Source organism: Tamandua tetradactyla, chromosome 3 (assembly GCF_023851605.1).
Source record: "Tamandua tetradactyla isolate mTamTet1 chromosome 3, mTamTet1.pri, whole genome shotgun sequence".
NCBI lineage: Eukaryota > Metazoa > Chordata > Mammalia > Pilosa > Myrmecophagidae > Tamandua > Tamandua tetradactyla.
The window spans coordinates 10,235,983-10,251,523 of record NC_135329.1 but is presented as its reverse complement, the minus strand read 5'-3'; the positions used below and the strand labels follow the sequence as shown (position 1 = coordinate 10,251,523).

The following is a 15,541-nucleotide window of genomic DNA, read 5'->3' as shown; positions in this document are numbered from 1 at the left end:
TGCCCATAGATGAGAGGGTCTATATTTGAACACTTATTCAATTCCGTTGGTCAGTATATCTATCTTTATGCCAGTAACATGCTGTTCTGACCACTGTAACTTCATAATATGCTTTAAAGTTAGGTGGTGTGAGACCTCCAATTTCATTTTCTTTCTCAAGATGTTTTTAGCAATTTGGGCACCCTTCCCTTCCAAATAAATTTGGTTATTGATTTTTCTATTTCTGCAGAGTAAGTTATTGGGATTTTAATTGGTATTGCTTTGAATCTATAAATTAATTTGGGGAATATTGACATCTTAACTATATTTAGTCATCCAATCCATGAACATGGTATGCACTTCCATTTATTTAGGTCTTCTGTGATTTCTTCTAGCAATTTCTTATAGTTTTCTATGTTTAGATTTTTTCTATCGTAGTTAAATTTATATTAAATATTTGATTCTTTTGGTTGCTATTGTAAATGGAATTTTTTCTTGATTTCCTCCTCAGATTGCTCATTATTAGTGTATAGATAATCTACTGATTTTGGGGTGTTGATCTTGTACCCTGCCACTTTGCTGTACTCATTTATTAGCTCTTGTAGCTTTGCTGTAGATTTTTGATATACAGTATCCATGTCATCTGCAAACAGTGAGAGTTTTACTTGTTCATTTCCAATTTGGATGCCTTTTATTTATTTTTCTTGCCTAATTGCTCTGGCTAGAACTTCCAGCACAATGTTGAATAACAGTGGTGACAGTGGGCATCCTTGTCTTGTTCCTGATCTTAGAGGGGAAGCTTTCAGTCTGTCCCCATTGAGGATGATGATTTTAACTGTGGGTTATATTCCCTTTATCAAATTGAGGAAGTTCCCTTCTATTCCTATTATTTGAAGTGTTTTCATCAAGAAAGGATATTGAATTTTGTCAAATGCCTTTTCTGCATCAATTGAGATGATCATGTGGTTTTTCTGCTTTGATTTGTTAATATGATGTATTACATTCATTGATTTTCTTATGGTGAACCATCCTTGCATACCTGTAATGAATCCCACTTGGTCATGGTGTATAATTCTTTTAATGTACTTCTAGATTCAATTTGCAAGTATTTTGTTGAGGATTTTTATATCTATATCATTAGGGAGATTGGTCTGTAATTTTCTTTTCTTATAGTATATTTGTCTGGCTTTGGTATTAGGTGATCTTGGCTTCATAGAATGAGTTAGGTAGCTGTTCTAGTTTGCTAGCTGCCAGAATGTAATATGCCAGAAATGGAATGGCTTTTAAAAAGGGGGATTTAATAAGTTGCTAGTTTACAGTTCTAAGGCCGAGGAAATGTCCCAATTAAAACAAGTCTATAGAAATGTCGAATCTAAGGCATCCAGGGAAAGATATCTTGGTTCAAGAAAAAGTTCAGGGTTTCTCTCTCAAGTGGAAAGGCACATGGTGAACGTGGTCCGAGTTTCACTCTCATCTGAATAGGCACATGGTGAACACGATCAGGGTTTCGCTCTTGGCTGGAGGGGCACATGGCGAACATGGTGTCATCTGCTAGCTTCCTCTCCTGGCTTCCTGTTTCATGAAGCTCCCTGGGAGGCATTTTACTTCTTCATGCCTCTCTGCTTCTCATGGCTATGTCCTTCTGCTCTGCTCTCTCTGAATCTCCAAGTTTCCCCCAAATGTTCCCTCTTTTATAGGAGTCCAGTAAACTAATCAAGACCCACATAGAATGGGTGGAGACATGCCTCTATCTAATCAAGTTTAATACCCACATTGATTGAGTCACGTCTCCATGGAGATAACCCAATAAAGTTTCCAACCTATAGCACTGAATAGGGATTAAGAGAAACAGTTGCTCCCACATGATTGCTTAGGATTAAATCATGGCTTTTCTAGGGTACCTAAATCCTTTCAAACCAGCACAGTAGCTTTCCCTCCTCTTCAATTTTTTGAAGAGTTTGAGCAGGATTGGTACTAATTTTTTCCTTAATACTTGGTAGAATTCACATGCAAAGCCACCTGGTGCTGGACTTCTCTTTTGAGGGAGCTTCTTGATGACTGATTCAATCTCTTTACTTGTACTGCTGAGGTCATCTATTTCTTCTCGAGTCAATGTTGGTTGTTCATACATTTCTAGGAAGTTGTCCATTTCATTTATATTGTTATTTTATTAGCATATAGTTGTTCATAGTATCCTCTCATTACCTCCTTTATTTCTGCAGGGTCAGTTGTTATGTCTCCTCTTCCATTTCTAATTTTATTTATTTGCATCCTCTCTCTAGCTAAGGTTCCATCTATTTTATTAATTTTCTCAAAGAGCCAATTTCTTTTTTATTGATTTTCTTGATTGTTTCCATGTTCTCAATTTCATTTATTTCTGCTCTAATCTTTGTTATTTCTTTCCTTTTGTTTGCTTTGAGGTTAGTTTGCTGTTCTTTCTCTAGTTTCTTTTTCTAGTTCTAGTGATAGTTAATTCTTCAGTTTTTGTTCTTTCTTCTTTTATAGGCATTTAAGACAATAAATTCTCTCTTAACACTGCCTTTGCTACATAAATTTTGATATGTTGTGTTTCATTTTCATTTACCTCAAGATATTTACTTATTTCTCTTGTACTTTATTTCTTGACCCACTGGTTGTTTAAGTTATATTTGTGAATTTTCTGTTCTTCTGCCCATTATTGATTTTCAGCTTCATTGCATTATGATCTGAGAAAATGTTTTGTATGATTTCAGTCTTTTCAAATTTATTGAAACTTTCTTTGTGACCTAGCATATGGTCTATCCTTAAGAAGGATACATGAGCACTTGAGAAAAATGTGAATCCTGTGGTTGTGGGGTATAATATTCTATAAATATCTCTTCAGTCTAGTTCATTTATTGTATTATTCAGATTCTCTGTTTTTTTATTGACCCTCTGTCTAGATGTTCTATCCATTGATGAGAACAGGGAATTGAAGTCTTCAACTATTATGGTAGAGATGTCTATTTCTCCCTGCAGTGTTTGCCTCATATACTTTGAAGTATTCTGGCTCAGTGCATAAATATTTATTATTGTTATGTCTTCTTGTTGATTTTTTCCTTTTATTAATACATACTATCCTTCTTTGTCTCTTAATTGTTTTACATTTGAAGTCTAATTTGTTGGATATTAATATATTAATATAAACTCCTGCTCTTTTCTGATTGTTGTTTGCATGAAATATCTTTTCCTAACCTTTCACTTTCAACCTATTTTTGTCCTTGGGTCTAAAATGAGTCTCCTGTAGACAGCAGAGGTATGGGTCCTGTTTTTTAATTCATTCTGTCAGTCTATGTCTTTTAATTGAGGAGTCTAATCCATCAACATTTGATGTTATTATGTAAAGGCAGTACTTTCTTCTACCATTTTGTCTTTTGGATTTTATATGTCATATCTAATTTTTTTTCTCTTCTTACCTTTACTGATAGTCTTCATTTCTACCTCTCCCTCCTACCTTTTCCTATCTGCCTGTAGTACTCCCTTTAGTATTTCTTCCTGAGCTGGTCTCTTCATCACAAATTCTCTGTGATTGTTTGTCTGAAAACATTTTACTCTCACCCTCAGTTTTGAAGGACAATTTTACTAGATATAGAATTCTTGGTTGGCAGTTTTTCTCTTTTAGAATCTTAAATATATCATCCCACTGTCTTCTCGCCTTCATGGTTTCTGCTGAGAAATCTGCACATAGTCTTATTGGGCTTCCCTTGTATATGGTGAATTTCTTTTCTCCTGCTGCATTCAAAATTTTGTCTTTGACATTTGACAATCTGATTAGTTAAGTATCTTGGAGTATATCTATTTGGATCTGTTCTGTTTGGGGTATGCTGCACTTCTTGGATCTGTAATTTTATGTCTTTCATAAGAGATGGGAAATTTTCAGTGATTATTTTCTCCGTTAGCCTTTCTCCTCCTTTTCCATTTTCTTCTCCTTTTGGGACACCCACAACTCATGATTTTTGCTGGCATCTAGGCATTTGTTTTCCTTAATTAATTTATTCTGGAGATTATTTTCACTCTTTTACCTAGGATTTTCTTGCTGGATGCTTTGTTCTCTATTTTTTGACATTCAATTCCACTTATTCTAGACTCTAGCATAGGTTCTGTTTAACTGATCACATTTTTTTAGTTCTTGTTTTTCTGTTTCTTGCCCTGTCTATATGGAGCCTTTTTCTTTTTTTTGAGGCGGGTCTCCTCAGATATTATAGACTCCAGTCAGTTTTTCCCAGACCAGACAGGCCCACATCTCAGAAGGAAATTGTAGCCAGCATCAGTTTTCCTTGAGGGTGAGACCCAGCAGGTTGGCAGACTTTCCTATGAAGCCTCTGGACTCTGTGCTTTTCCTTTCCTGCCCAGTACGTGGCACTTGTCTGCCCTGGCTTCCCACTAGGGTAAAGTGATGTGGTGCCTTTAACTTCAGCAGACTCTCCCTGCCAGCGGTGTGGTTGAGACAGAGGTGAGATTGTAGATTGGCATTAATTGCTTCACTTTTCCAGTCCCTGGGACCCGAATTCCTTGAGGGAGGGATTCCACCTGAGCTGGGCCCACCTTTCTGCCTTTCTCTTGGGGAAGATACACCTTTTCAGGAATTCATTCCTTTCACCTGACTAGTTACCTTGTCTCTCAGACAAGTTTCATTCTGCCCTTGCCTGGGGCAGAGCTGGAGCCTGAGAGCTCCTGTTAAGGAGCAGAGGAAAAAATAACAAGAGCCTTTTCAGAGGCGGACCCCTGTTCCTAGGTTTTGTCAATCAATAACTTAGGTTGGTTTATTACTCTATGTATCTCCAGTCTGCATGTACCCTCTTTTCTTGGGGTCCAGCATTTTTCCAGTATTTTGTGTTGTCCAACTCAAAAAGCCTCTGGTGGTATTTTTTGTTTTTTTGTTTTTTGTTTTTTGCCATCAGCCCTGCCCCCTCTCTGTTGGGTCAAAACTCCTAGTACTTTTAGTGCTTATTCCAGGTTTATCTGTGCTGGGGGCCTATTTTCAGTAGTCAGTATTTGTTAATTAATTCTCCAACTGGAGCTTGGTTGAGCTAAATAAACCCTTGCTCCTAGTAAAGTCTGTTTCCTTTCCCCTTGAGGAACCAGCCTGCAGTGCCCATGGGGGAGGGACGTCATCTCTGCAGCTTGGGGGACTTACAGTTCTGTGCGGGGTCAGAGCCCGTCCAGCTTGTCCAGACTGGTGTAGGCTGTGTGACCAGTCACTGATGTCCCCCCAGCAGTTGTTCTGTACCATTCCTGGCTATTTACTAGCTGCTCTGGAGGATAAACTAAATTCCACACCTCATTAAGCCACCATCTTGCCCCACCTCTCCTGTAGTAAGTTTTGGAGTAAGGCACTGTGAGTCCTCCAACTCTGTGTTTTTTCAAGATTGTTTTTGGCTATTCAGGGTTCATTGCACCTTCATATGAATTTCAGGATGGGCTTTTCCATTTGTACAGAAAACATCATTGGGATTTTTATAGGAGTTCTATTGAATCTGTATATTACTTTGAGTACTTAACCATTTTGTCTTCTAATCTATAAACATGGGATGTCTTTCCATTTATTTAGGTGTTCTTTTATTTCTTTCAACAATGTTTTATAGTTTCAATGTAAAAGTCTTGCATCAACTTGGTTAAATTTATTCCTAATTATTTTGTTCTTTTCCATGCTCTTGTAAATGGGATTGTTTTCATTTCCTTTTCAGATTGTTGATTACCAGTCTATAGAAATACAACTTTTGTTTGATGTTCAGTATGAAACTTTGCTGAGCTCGTGTGTGTGTGCGTGTGTGTGTGTACTCTACAGAGCCTTCTACATATAAGATCATGTCATATGTGACTAGAGATACTTTTACTTCTTCCTTTACAATTTGGATGGATTTTATTTCTTTTTATTGGTTAATTGCTCTGGCAAGAACTTCCAATACAGTGAATAGAAGTGGCAAAAGTGGGCATCCTTTTCTTGTTCCTGATCTTAGAGGAAACTTTTCCAGTTTTTCACCATTGGAGTATGATGTTAGCCACATTGAAGCAGTTACCTTCTCTTCCTAGTTTGAGTGTTTTTACCACAAAAGGGTGTTGGCTTTTGCATGCTGTTTTATTTTACATCTTTTCCACTGTCCCAGTGAAATGTCCTTCTTCTGTTGCATATGGGTTTCGTCAGCTGAACCAGATTTTAATTTCCAAGGAGCACATTTCTCCTCTTCTTTGTTTGCCTCTTTTCCACATGGCCCACCTGGCTCAGGGTCCCCCTGGATCGATCAGCTGACCAGGACGGACATTGGCTGCAATTTCCTTGGTGGGGCCTGAGCTGATTCAGTTCTCCAGGCCCTTTCTATGATCCCAGCTGTGTGTGGCATTTACCATCTATATTAGTTAGGACAGGCTAAGCTGCTGCAGCGAGTTCATGTGATGTGAACAAGACATAAGGGTGGGGATTAGACTGCAATGGTGACTCAGTGGAGTTAGGGACTAAGATACTGCCATCTTGTTACTCACATCTGCGTGGTTGAGATGGCTCACATCATGCCCAAACTCCAGCCCACAGGAAGAAGTAGAGAGTAGAAGGGAGGCACACTCCTTTCCCTCTAAGGGTCCAACCTGGATATTATACATATCAGTTCCACTCACACTGGCCAGAATCTAGTCCCATAGTCACATTTAGCTGCAAGGGAGGCTGGGAAAGGTGATCTTTAGCTAGGTGGCTATGTGCCCAGCCAAAGTTCTAAGGAACAGGAGAACAGATAATTGGGGGACCACTTGTAAGTAGTGCTTGTCTCACTATTACCTACTAGATTCAAGTTGGCCAAGCTGGGTCCAAGAAGCTACCTATTGTCTCCTTGTATCCATCCCTATAATTTATGTAGGCTGCCACCAGGTGGCAGTGGCACCTTGATTGAAACCCTGTGCTATCCTTTCCAATAGGTATGGTATGTTGAGTGAAAGAAAATAAAACACATTTTCTTACTTAGTTATACTTTTCTACATTAAAAACTATTTATAATACAATTAAGAGTCAACATCAAAAGACACTTTGATTTTTTTTATTGTGAAAAATTATATATATATATATATATAAAGCAATACATTTCAAAGCACACCGCAACAATTTATCATAGTGCAGATTTCAGACTTGGTATGGGTTACAGTTCCACAATTTTAGGTTTTTCCTTCTAGCAGCTCCAAGACACTGGGAACTAAAATAAATATCAGTATAATAGATTCATCAGTCATAATCCTTTGTTAAATCCTATCTTTTCTAACTCCACCTTCCCCTTTGATCTTTCTCCTAGTCTTTAGGGGTATTTGGACTATGCCCATTTTAAAGTTTTCATGTTGGAAAGGGCTGCCAATAACATGGCATAGCAGGGTGGAACTAGTTGATGTTCTGGAGAGGCTGGCCCCTCTGGGTTTCAGGGCTTATCTGGCCTACGAACCCATCTGGAGGTTGTAGGTTTCTGGCAAGTAAGCATAGGGTATGGAACCTTTGTAGGATCTCAGATAGATCCTAGGTGTTCTGTAGGGTTGGCAGGAATGGTTGGGGGTTAACAAACAGCATGGTAAATAGCAGTATCTAGCTGAAGCTTACACAAGAGTAGCCTCCAAAATAGCCTCTTGAATCTATTTGAACTCTCTCGGCCACTGATACCTTATTTTGTTGTAATTCTTTTTTTCTTTTTGGTCAGGCGTTGTCGATTCCACAGTGCCAAGGCCAGGCTCATGCCTGGGAGTACTGTCCCCCATTGCAGGGAGACTTTCACCCCTGGATGTCATGTTCCATGGAGGAGGGAGGGCAATGATTTCACTTGCAGAGTTGGGCTCAGAGAGAGAGAGGCCAAGTCTGAGCAAAGAAAGAGATCCTCTGGAAATAACTCTAAGGCATATAGAGGACACTATGTTTTTTAAAGACACACAATTTAAAGAGTCAAAAACCTCTAGTCAATTCCATAATCATAAACTTGTTTTTTTTATAACTCACTTAGGCAGAGCATATTGTGGGTTTGAAACCAAGTAGGAAAGAGTTTCTGCTTCTAGTGCATTCTAGACTGGTCTGGGGCCACAGTTATGGTCAACAGCTTCCTCCTCAGAAAGTCCACCTTCCCTCCTCCTCACCTGCCTCATCTTTTGGCAGCAACTTCGACAGCAAGAGGCCTCAGGAATTGACTTGGATGAGAAAGAGGAGTTGGACAGCACTGAGGGTAAGCCCCCGCACCCTGGAACCCTGGTTCTCTTTCTCCTCCCTCTGTGTCCCCAGGTGGCCATCTCCCCTGCCTGCCACTACCAACTGCTTCTCTTTTTACCCCCCATGGGGCCCTCACAACTGCAGCAGCCAGAGGCAGATATCATCAGATGTCCCTGGACACCAGGGGGCAGGCATAAGCCCTTATCTAGAGTGACTTTTACTCTGACCAGTTGAACAACCACCATGATGGACAGACATTTTGAGCCGCAGAATGTCAGAGCTGGAGGGGACGTCTGCGCTCATCCCATCCAGTATTTTCCCGACCTTTTTCCATGGAACAATATTAGTGGGTATTATGCAGGAAAAAGAGTGTTCCATGCTCAAATGAGTCAGGGCACACTGGGTTAACAAAGTAAATGGGTCTCTTTGCTGCAGGACTTCTCAGAGCCTTTGGTATTTAATATGAGTATAATAAATGTATGTTCTAAATCTCTAAAAGGAAGGTGCAGTAAGAAATATTTCTCCAGCTTATTTGAGCACAATACCCTTTCTTCTAAAGCCTCCAACGACACCTGCACCTGGGGTCCCACTGAATAAAATTTGGGAAAGGTCGATTTGGAACAACCAACCTTTCTTGTTATCATGGCCCAGGAGACTAAGGCCAGAGGAGAAAGTGAGCTGACCCAGTGTTGCACAGCTATAGGCTCTCAAACCTGTGCCCCTTCCTGCCCACCTCTGTCAAAGGGCACGACAGAGGGCCCCCGGTGCCCCCGGATGAGTCACACATACTGGGGTGTATGTCTGCATTTTACTGAGTACACTGAGCCCTGAGGAGTCAACGTGGCCTCTGGAAATTGGTGGAGGAGCTGGGTCATTTCCACCTGCCTCTCCAAGCTGACTGGGGCCTCCTTTTCCATTTCTGGCCAGGCCTGAAAGGGCCAGTGAAGGGCAAGGAGAAGTCAAAGGCTGCAAAGGAGGAGAAAAAGAAGAGAACCCAGGGCTCTGGCCCTGGCCAGGGGTCCGAGGCCCCTGAGAAGAAAAAACCCAAGATCGATGAGCTTAAGGTGAGCCTCTGGGAGCAGATTCTGCCAGGATGCTGAGGGCGTGAGGCCGCAAATGGGGAGCAGCGGGCAGGACGGAGGCCAGTGGCCAGGCTCCCCGCTGACCGCCCTGCCTGCCTCAGGTCTACCCCAAGGAGCTGGAGTCAGAGTTTGACAACTTCGAGGACTGGCTGCACACGTTCAACCTGCTGCGGGGCAAGACGGGCGACAACGAGGACAGCTGCACCGAGGAGGAGCGCATCGTGGGCCGCTTCAAGGTCAGGCGAGGGGAGGGGCCCAGCCCCCGTGCCCCGAGCCTAGCTCTGCTGTCCACCTGCAAGCCCACAGCTCGTGGTCAGGCGGGACTGTCAGCTGTGCTGGTCGTTACACTCCGAGATAGGTCCGTGCTGATAGCAGTCCCCTCGCTGCCCTGGCCCCTCCCCCCAGAACCCCTGGGCCTGCCCCTGATCCAGCAACCAAAAGGTCAGGGCCCTAGCTGGCAAGAGCCCCACTGTAGGACCACTTGGCTATTTTAAGTGCCCCACCAGTCTGTGCCCGTGGGATCCTGCACCCTAACCCACGCCTGCCTCTTCCCAGGGCTCCCTCTGTGTGTACAAAGTACCACTCCCAGAAGACGTGTCCCGAGAAGCTGGCTACGACCCCACGCACGGCATGTTCCAGGGCATCCCCAGCAACGAGCCCATTAACGTGCTGGTCCGAGTCTATGTGGTCCGGGTGAGGCCCCCACCCGCCCCAGACGCCCAGTTCCTCTGCCGGGGGGCAGGGTTGGAGCTGCCACATTCGAGCAGCAGGAAGGTCCAGTCCTCAACTTTTGCATGGGGGAAAGCCAAGGCCCAGAAAGGGCAAGCGACTTGCCCAGAGCCACACAGCAAGTCTGCCTCCTGTCCAGGGCTCCAGCCCTGTCCCTCCCCATCACGGACAGCCAGTGAGCGGGGCGGGGGCTCCGGGAGGTGAGGAGGGGGTGGGCTTCTGAGAGCCTGCTCAGGCGGCGCCCACCCCATCCCAGGCCACCGACCTGCACCCCGCGGACATCAACGGTAAAGCCGACCCCTACATCGCCATCCGCCTAGGCAAGACCGACATCCGCGACAAGGAGAACTACATCTCCAAGCAGCTGAATCCTGTCTTTGGGAAGTAAGGCCTGGGGGCACCCTCCGCTGCCCCAGCTCAACTCCCCAAGCCCAGTCCACCCCACTGCAACCCTCAACCCTTCTCCTAACCGCCCTGCCACCCTCCAGGTCCTTTGACCTGGAGGCCTCCTTCCCCATGGAGTCCATGCTGACGGTGGCCGTCTACGACTGGGATTTGGTTGGTACCGACGACCTCATTGGGGAGACCAAAATCGACCTGGAGAACCGCTTCTACAGCAAGCACCGCGCCACCTGCGGCATCGCCCAGGCCTACTCCACGTGAGCGGCCCGGGAGGGGCGGGCGGGGAGGCAGGCAGACCCCTGTCCGGGGTGGGGGGAGGGCAGGGAGGCAGGGGCCCAGGGGCAGACGGGGTTGGACCTGCTCTAGGGTGGCTCCAAAACCCCGTTTCAGAGCAGAGTGACTTGGGAAGGGAGACATACTGTGGTTTCTGTCCCGCGCTGGGCCTCGGCTCCTGCCGGCCCTGGACACAGCCTTCAGGTGTGTGCAGATTCCAAAGCAAGGAGCGAGCTGGGGGCGCCCCAGACCGAGGCAGCAGGATGAGGAGAGAGGGCAGGCTGGGGGTGCCGGGGGCCACAGGGTGGGGAGGCTGGGCCAGCCTCCGCCATGGCGGCCTGAGGGACCCAGGGCATGTTCCTTAACCTCTGGGTATCAGTTTCTCCATGGGATCGTTGAGGTTTTTGAGGTTCCAGAGGAGGGAGCAAGGCAGGGTGGGGATTGGAATGGGAGGTGGGATGGGAGGTGGGTGCTCCTCCTTGAAGGATGAAGCTCACTGGGCACATTAGGCCAGAACCGGGTAGGAGGGAGCAGCCTCCAGCAGCCCCAGCAGCCCAGGCAAGCTCAGGGCCCGGGGCTGGGGGCGCTCCAGGCGCTAACGTGGGACAACAGCCGATTTAAGAGCCAGGGCCCGACCAGCTGGGGTGCAGCCCCACCCCCGCCCGCTGCTCCCACAGACACGGCTACAACATCTGGCGGGACCCCATGAAGCCCAGCCAGATCCTGGGCCGCCTCTGCAAGGAGGGCAAGGTGGACGGCCCCCACTTCGGGCCCCCCGGGAGGGTCAAGGTGGCCAACCGCGTCTTCGTCGGCCCCGCCGAGATGGAGGACGAGAATGGTAACTGGGCCCCGCGCCACCACCTGCTCCCCAGCAGCTCTCAGGGGCCAGGGGGGGGGCCGTCAGGCCCTGCGCCCCACGACCTGAGCCCACCCTGCCCTTCCCCACCTTTGCCCTCCCTCTCCCTCTTGACGTCCTGTCGGGTAAGGGGTTAACCCCATCTGCAGGTGAGGAAACCGTGACTTGCCCAAGGTCACACTGCACCTAAGAAGCAGAGTGGGCCATCTGCTCCCCAACTCCTTTGCCCGTGTGGCATTTCCCAGAGAAGCAGGACGCGGCTGGGGGTGCCTGCAGCAGCCAGCTCCCCTCCCTTTCCCCCTCCCTCACAGCCCAGTGGGATTCTCTGGTCAGATTCCCCAGGAAGGGGACCCCCAGGAACCCAGAGCTTGTGGTTCCTGTGGGGCAGCTGAGCCCTCAGGCAAGCCGCTTCTCCTTCTGTGCCTCAGTTTCCCCAGCAGTAAAATGGAGGTGGGGTGGGTGGGTGATGGCTCTGTCTCCCTTTTGGGCCCCAGCACAGGCCCTTGGGCTCTGCCGAGCCCATGTGTGCTGATCCATGCGGCACCCACAGGTCAGAAGAAGCCCACAGATGAGCACGTGGCGCTGTCCGCCCTGAGGCACTGGGAGGCCATCCCCCGCGTGGGCTGCCGCCTGGTGCCCGAACATGTGGAGACGCGGCCCCTGCTCAACCCTGACAAGCCAGGCATTGAGCAGGTGGCATGCTCGGCCATAGCTGGGGTTCTTGGGCATTTGGGTCCCGGATTCCCAACCTGGTCCACAGAGAGAAACGGCAGGTCATGCCCCTCCCGGCACTCTCCAAAGCCTGGTCCCACCCGCACCCCTACCAAGGCCCCCCAGGGTGACGGACATGGCAGGGGAGAAGCCCATTAGTTCTGGGGGGGCCTGGGCTGTCTCCCTCAGGAGGCCGCTGGTGACGTCCTGTGAGTCCCTGGCATCCAAGGACGATGATGAAATGGGTCCTTGACAGACACCAGTCGGGAGGAGGAGGAGAGCAGAGGGAAGGAGCCTGGTGGGGGTGGTGGGGGGATCTGCCACGCCGCCCCTCTCCCTCAGGGCCGCCTGGAGCTGTGGGTGGACATGTTCCCCATGGACATGCCGGCTCCTGGGACGCCTCTGGACATCTCGCCCCGGAAACCCAAGAAGTGAGCTGCTGGGGGGTGGGGGGACTCCACGCGGCTCCCTCCCTGCCCCACCCTACCCCCCACCTCCTGCCACAGCCCAGGCCTTCTGGTGGAAGGTTCCAGGTCCCCAGAGTGGCCGCTGGGCTGGGGGGCAGGTCCCCATTGGGTCGGGCAGGCCCACGCCCCACCTCCCATCGCGAGGACAAGCTACACTCTGGCACCCTCCCCAATTGTGTGCACAGCACACGCACTCCTGCATGCGCGCCCCACGCCCAGCACAGCCATGAGACCCCACTCATATGCACTCATAGCCGGGTCGCAGAACCCCCAGAGCCTGTGCAGTCTCCCCCCTCCCCACCCCGCGGCCAAGGGGCCTCTTTCCGGAAGCTGCGCAGGATGGGCGGCGCACAGAGCGAGCGCCGAGAGGGGCAGGGGCGCGGGGAGGGGGTGCCCGGGCAGGAGCACTGCCGCCTGCCTCCCTGGGTGGTGCCGCCGGGTCCCTTTGCCTCCCTGATCTCAGTGTGCCTCGGGCCGCGTCCCTGCCAGCTCTGACGCCCTCAGTCCCGGGACTCAGGCCGGCCTTCTGGGCATGCCACCCATGGCGTCCCCCGGGGCCCCCTGCCCAGAAGGGCCCTGTGCAGGGCTTCATGTCCTGCTGTCACCGTCTTGAAATTCTTAAAAACATTTTTAACAAAGGGCCCCACAATTTCATTTTGCCATTGTCCCTGCAAACTGTGTAAGCCAGTTCTGCCTGGACTTGCCTCCAAGCCTGATGTCCCAGGGCCTGCCACCAGGGGGCGCCCCGGCCCGCTGAGTCCCCGGGGCTGGGGTCCCGGCCTCCCGGGTCTCAGCAGGAGCCGTGCTCCATCCACTCTTACACGAAGACGCAACCGCTTCCCTTACGGCTGAACTGTAACCACAAATCAGTCTTGAGGGGAAAATCCTTTTCGGGGACAAGGACGTGGAGGAAGGCGGATTCCAGGGGCTCCCACGGTGGGCTGCTGGACCCCAATGGAAACTTCTCCGGAGCTGGTGCGAAGCCCCCGGCCTCTGAGCCGGTGCCTGCTCCTGCCCCTCGGGCCCCGCCGCAGCCCGTCCCCGCCCGAGTCACCCCGGCTCCGGTGCGCGCTGCCAGGCGTCTCGGCCCACGCGGGCTTCCCTCCGGGGCAGGCCCGGCCTCCCGCGCGTCCTGCCCGGCGCCCACCCGCCCTCGGTTTCTCCCGCCACCTCCGTCTGCCCCAGCCGGGCCAGACCCCATCCTAGCTCCAAGCCCCTGGGTGACCCCCCGGGGGTGTCTCACGCCTCGCGCTGCCGCTCCCCCAGGTACGAGCTGCGGGTCATCGTGTGGAACACGGATGAGGTGGTCCTGGAGGACGACGATTTCTTCACCGGGGAGAAGTCCAGCGACATCTTTGTGCGGGGGTGGGTGGGGGACCGGGCTGGGGGGGGCTGGGCTGGGAGCGCCCACCCACGGCGGGGAGGCGGGAGGGGAGACGGGGGCGCTGCGGCCACAGGTCCCCCTCGCCGGGGCCCGCAGGTGGCTGAAGGGCCAGCAGGAGGACAGGCAGGACACGGACGTCCACTACCACTCCCTCACCGGCGAGGGCAACTTCAACTGGCGCTACCTGTTCCCCTTCGACTACCTGGCGGCCGAGGAGAAGATCGTCATCTCCAAGAAGGAGTCCATGTTCTCCTGGGACGAGACCGAGTACAAGATCCCCGCGCGGCTGACCCTGCAGATCTGGGATGCTGACCACTTCTCCGCCGACGACTTCCTGGGTGCCGAGCCGGGCAGGGCCGGGTGCGGGTGGAGGTGGGGGAGGCAGGCCCAGGGCAGCTGTGCCCGGCATCGCGAGCGGGGACTGCCCGGCGTCCCTAAAGAAGTCCAGTGACCTCCCAGGGCCCCGGGTGGCACCTCACAAAACCAGGTTTCTGTCCCAACTCTAACGTGCCTCTGAGCCAAGCTTGCGGACAGGCAGGAGGCCGAGGTGGGGGGCGCAGGGCAGTCTGCTGGGACAATGGGGGGCCCAGGAGGCCAGAGCCTGTTCGGCATAGGGCTGACTCTGAGGTCGCCACAGGGGCCATCGAGCTGGACCTGAACCGGTTCCCGCGGGGCGCGAAGACGGCCAAGCAATGCTCCATGGAGATGGCCACGGGCGAGGTGGATGTGCCCCTGGTTTCCATCTTCAAGCAGAAGCGCGTCAAGGGCTGGTGGCCGCTCCTGGCCCGCAATGAGAATGACGAGTTTGAGCTCACGGTGGGCACCGCCTCCTGCTCGGGCGCCGGGCAGAGCCAGGCAGGGCCGGGCAGGGGCGGGCTGGGCACTGGGCCCGGGCCCCTGGCCCAGGCGCTGGGACCGCACTGTCCCCTCTCTGCAGGGTAAAGTGGAGGCCGAGCTGCATCTCCTGACGGCTGAGGAGGCAGAGAAAAATCCGGTGGGCCTGGCCCGCAACGAACCTGATCCCTTAGAGAAACCCAAGTGAGTGCCTCGCCTACTGCACCCTGCCCGGCTCTGGGGACTTGGGAACAGGACAGGAAGAAGGGACCAGAGCCAGGCCAGAACCTTCTGGTCTTCTTACCTTCCCCACTCTCCAGGCACCTCTGACCTCTCAGTGTCCCTCCCGGGCCATGAACTCATTGCAGGGGTGCTGCCTCCTGCCCCTGCCTGCCCCTTGTGCTAATCCTGCGGTGTTGGTCCAGTTCAGCTCCTCTTGCAGGGAAGGTCCCGCCTAACAGGGATAATTGCTCTTCCTGGTTTTGCCAAATGAAAGAAGCTCGTGAGGGATTTTGGGGTCCAGGCAGCCTTGGTGGCTGGGAAGGTGCCAGAATGCCGCAGATCTGGCCCAGGGTTTGCCTCCTGCCCTGGCCCCTCTCGGCACCCCGACCTCACCCACTCTGTCCTTTCCCCGTACTCCCT

General features: G+C 50.8%; 1 protein-coding gene across 7 annotated transcripts in view; it reads left to right on the top strand.

Annotated features, from left to right (window-relative positions):
• The window catches only part of OTOF (otoferlin), a 101,513-nt gene that overhangs the window by 83,752 nt on the left and 2,220 nt on the right, over positions 1-15,541 (top strand). For all 7 annotated transcript variants that reach the window (XM_077152345.1, XM_077152344.1, XM_077152340.1 and 4 more), the window contains 13 exons: positions 8,111-8,177; positions 9,089-9,225; positions 9,345-9,479; positions 9,799-9,936; positions 10,229-10,356; positions 10,461-10,631; positions 11,325-11,485; positions 12,054-12,196; positions 12,557-12,645; positions 13,948-14,046; positions 14,162-14,403; positions 14,703-14,881; positions 15,003-15,103. In XM_077152345.1, the coding sequence (XP_077008460.1) occupies positions 8,111-8,177; positions 9,089-9,225; positions 9,345-9,479; positions 9,799-9,936; positions 10,229-10,356; positions 10,461-10,631; positions 11,325-11,485; positions 12,054-12,196; positions 12,557-12,645; positions 13,948-14,046; positions 14,162-14,403; positions 14,703-14,881; positions 15,003-15,103 (1,790 nt within the window). The remainder of the gene's footprint in view (positions 1-8,110; positions 8,178-9,088; positions 9,226-9,344; positions 9,480-9,798; positions 9,937-10,228; positions 10,357-10,460; positions 10,632-11,324; positions 11,486-12,053; positions 12,197-12,556; positions 12,646-13,947; positions 14,047-14,161; positions 14,404-14,702; positions 14,882-15,002; positions 15,104-15,541) is intronic.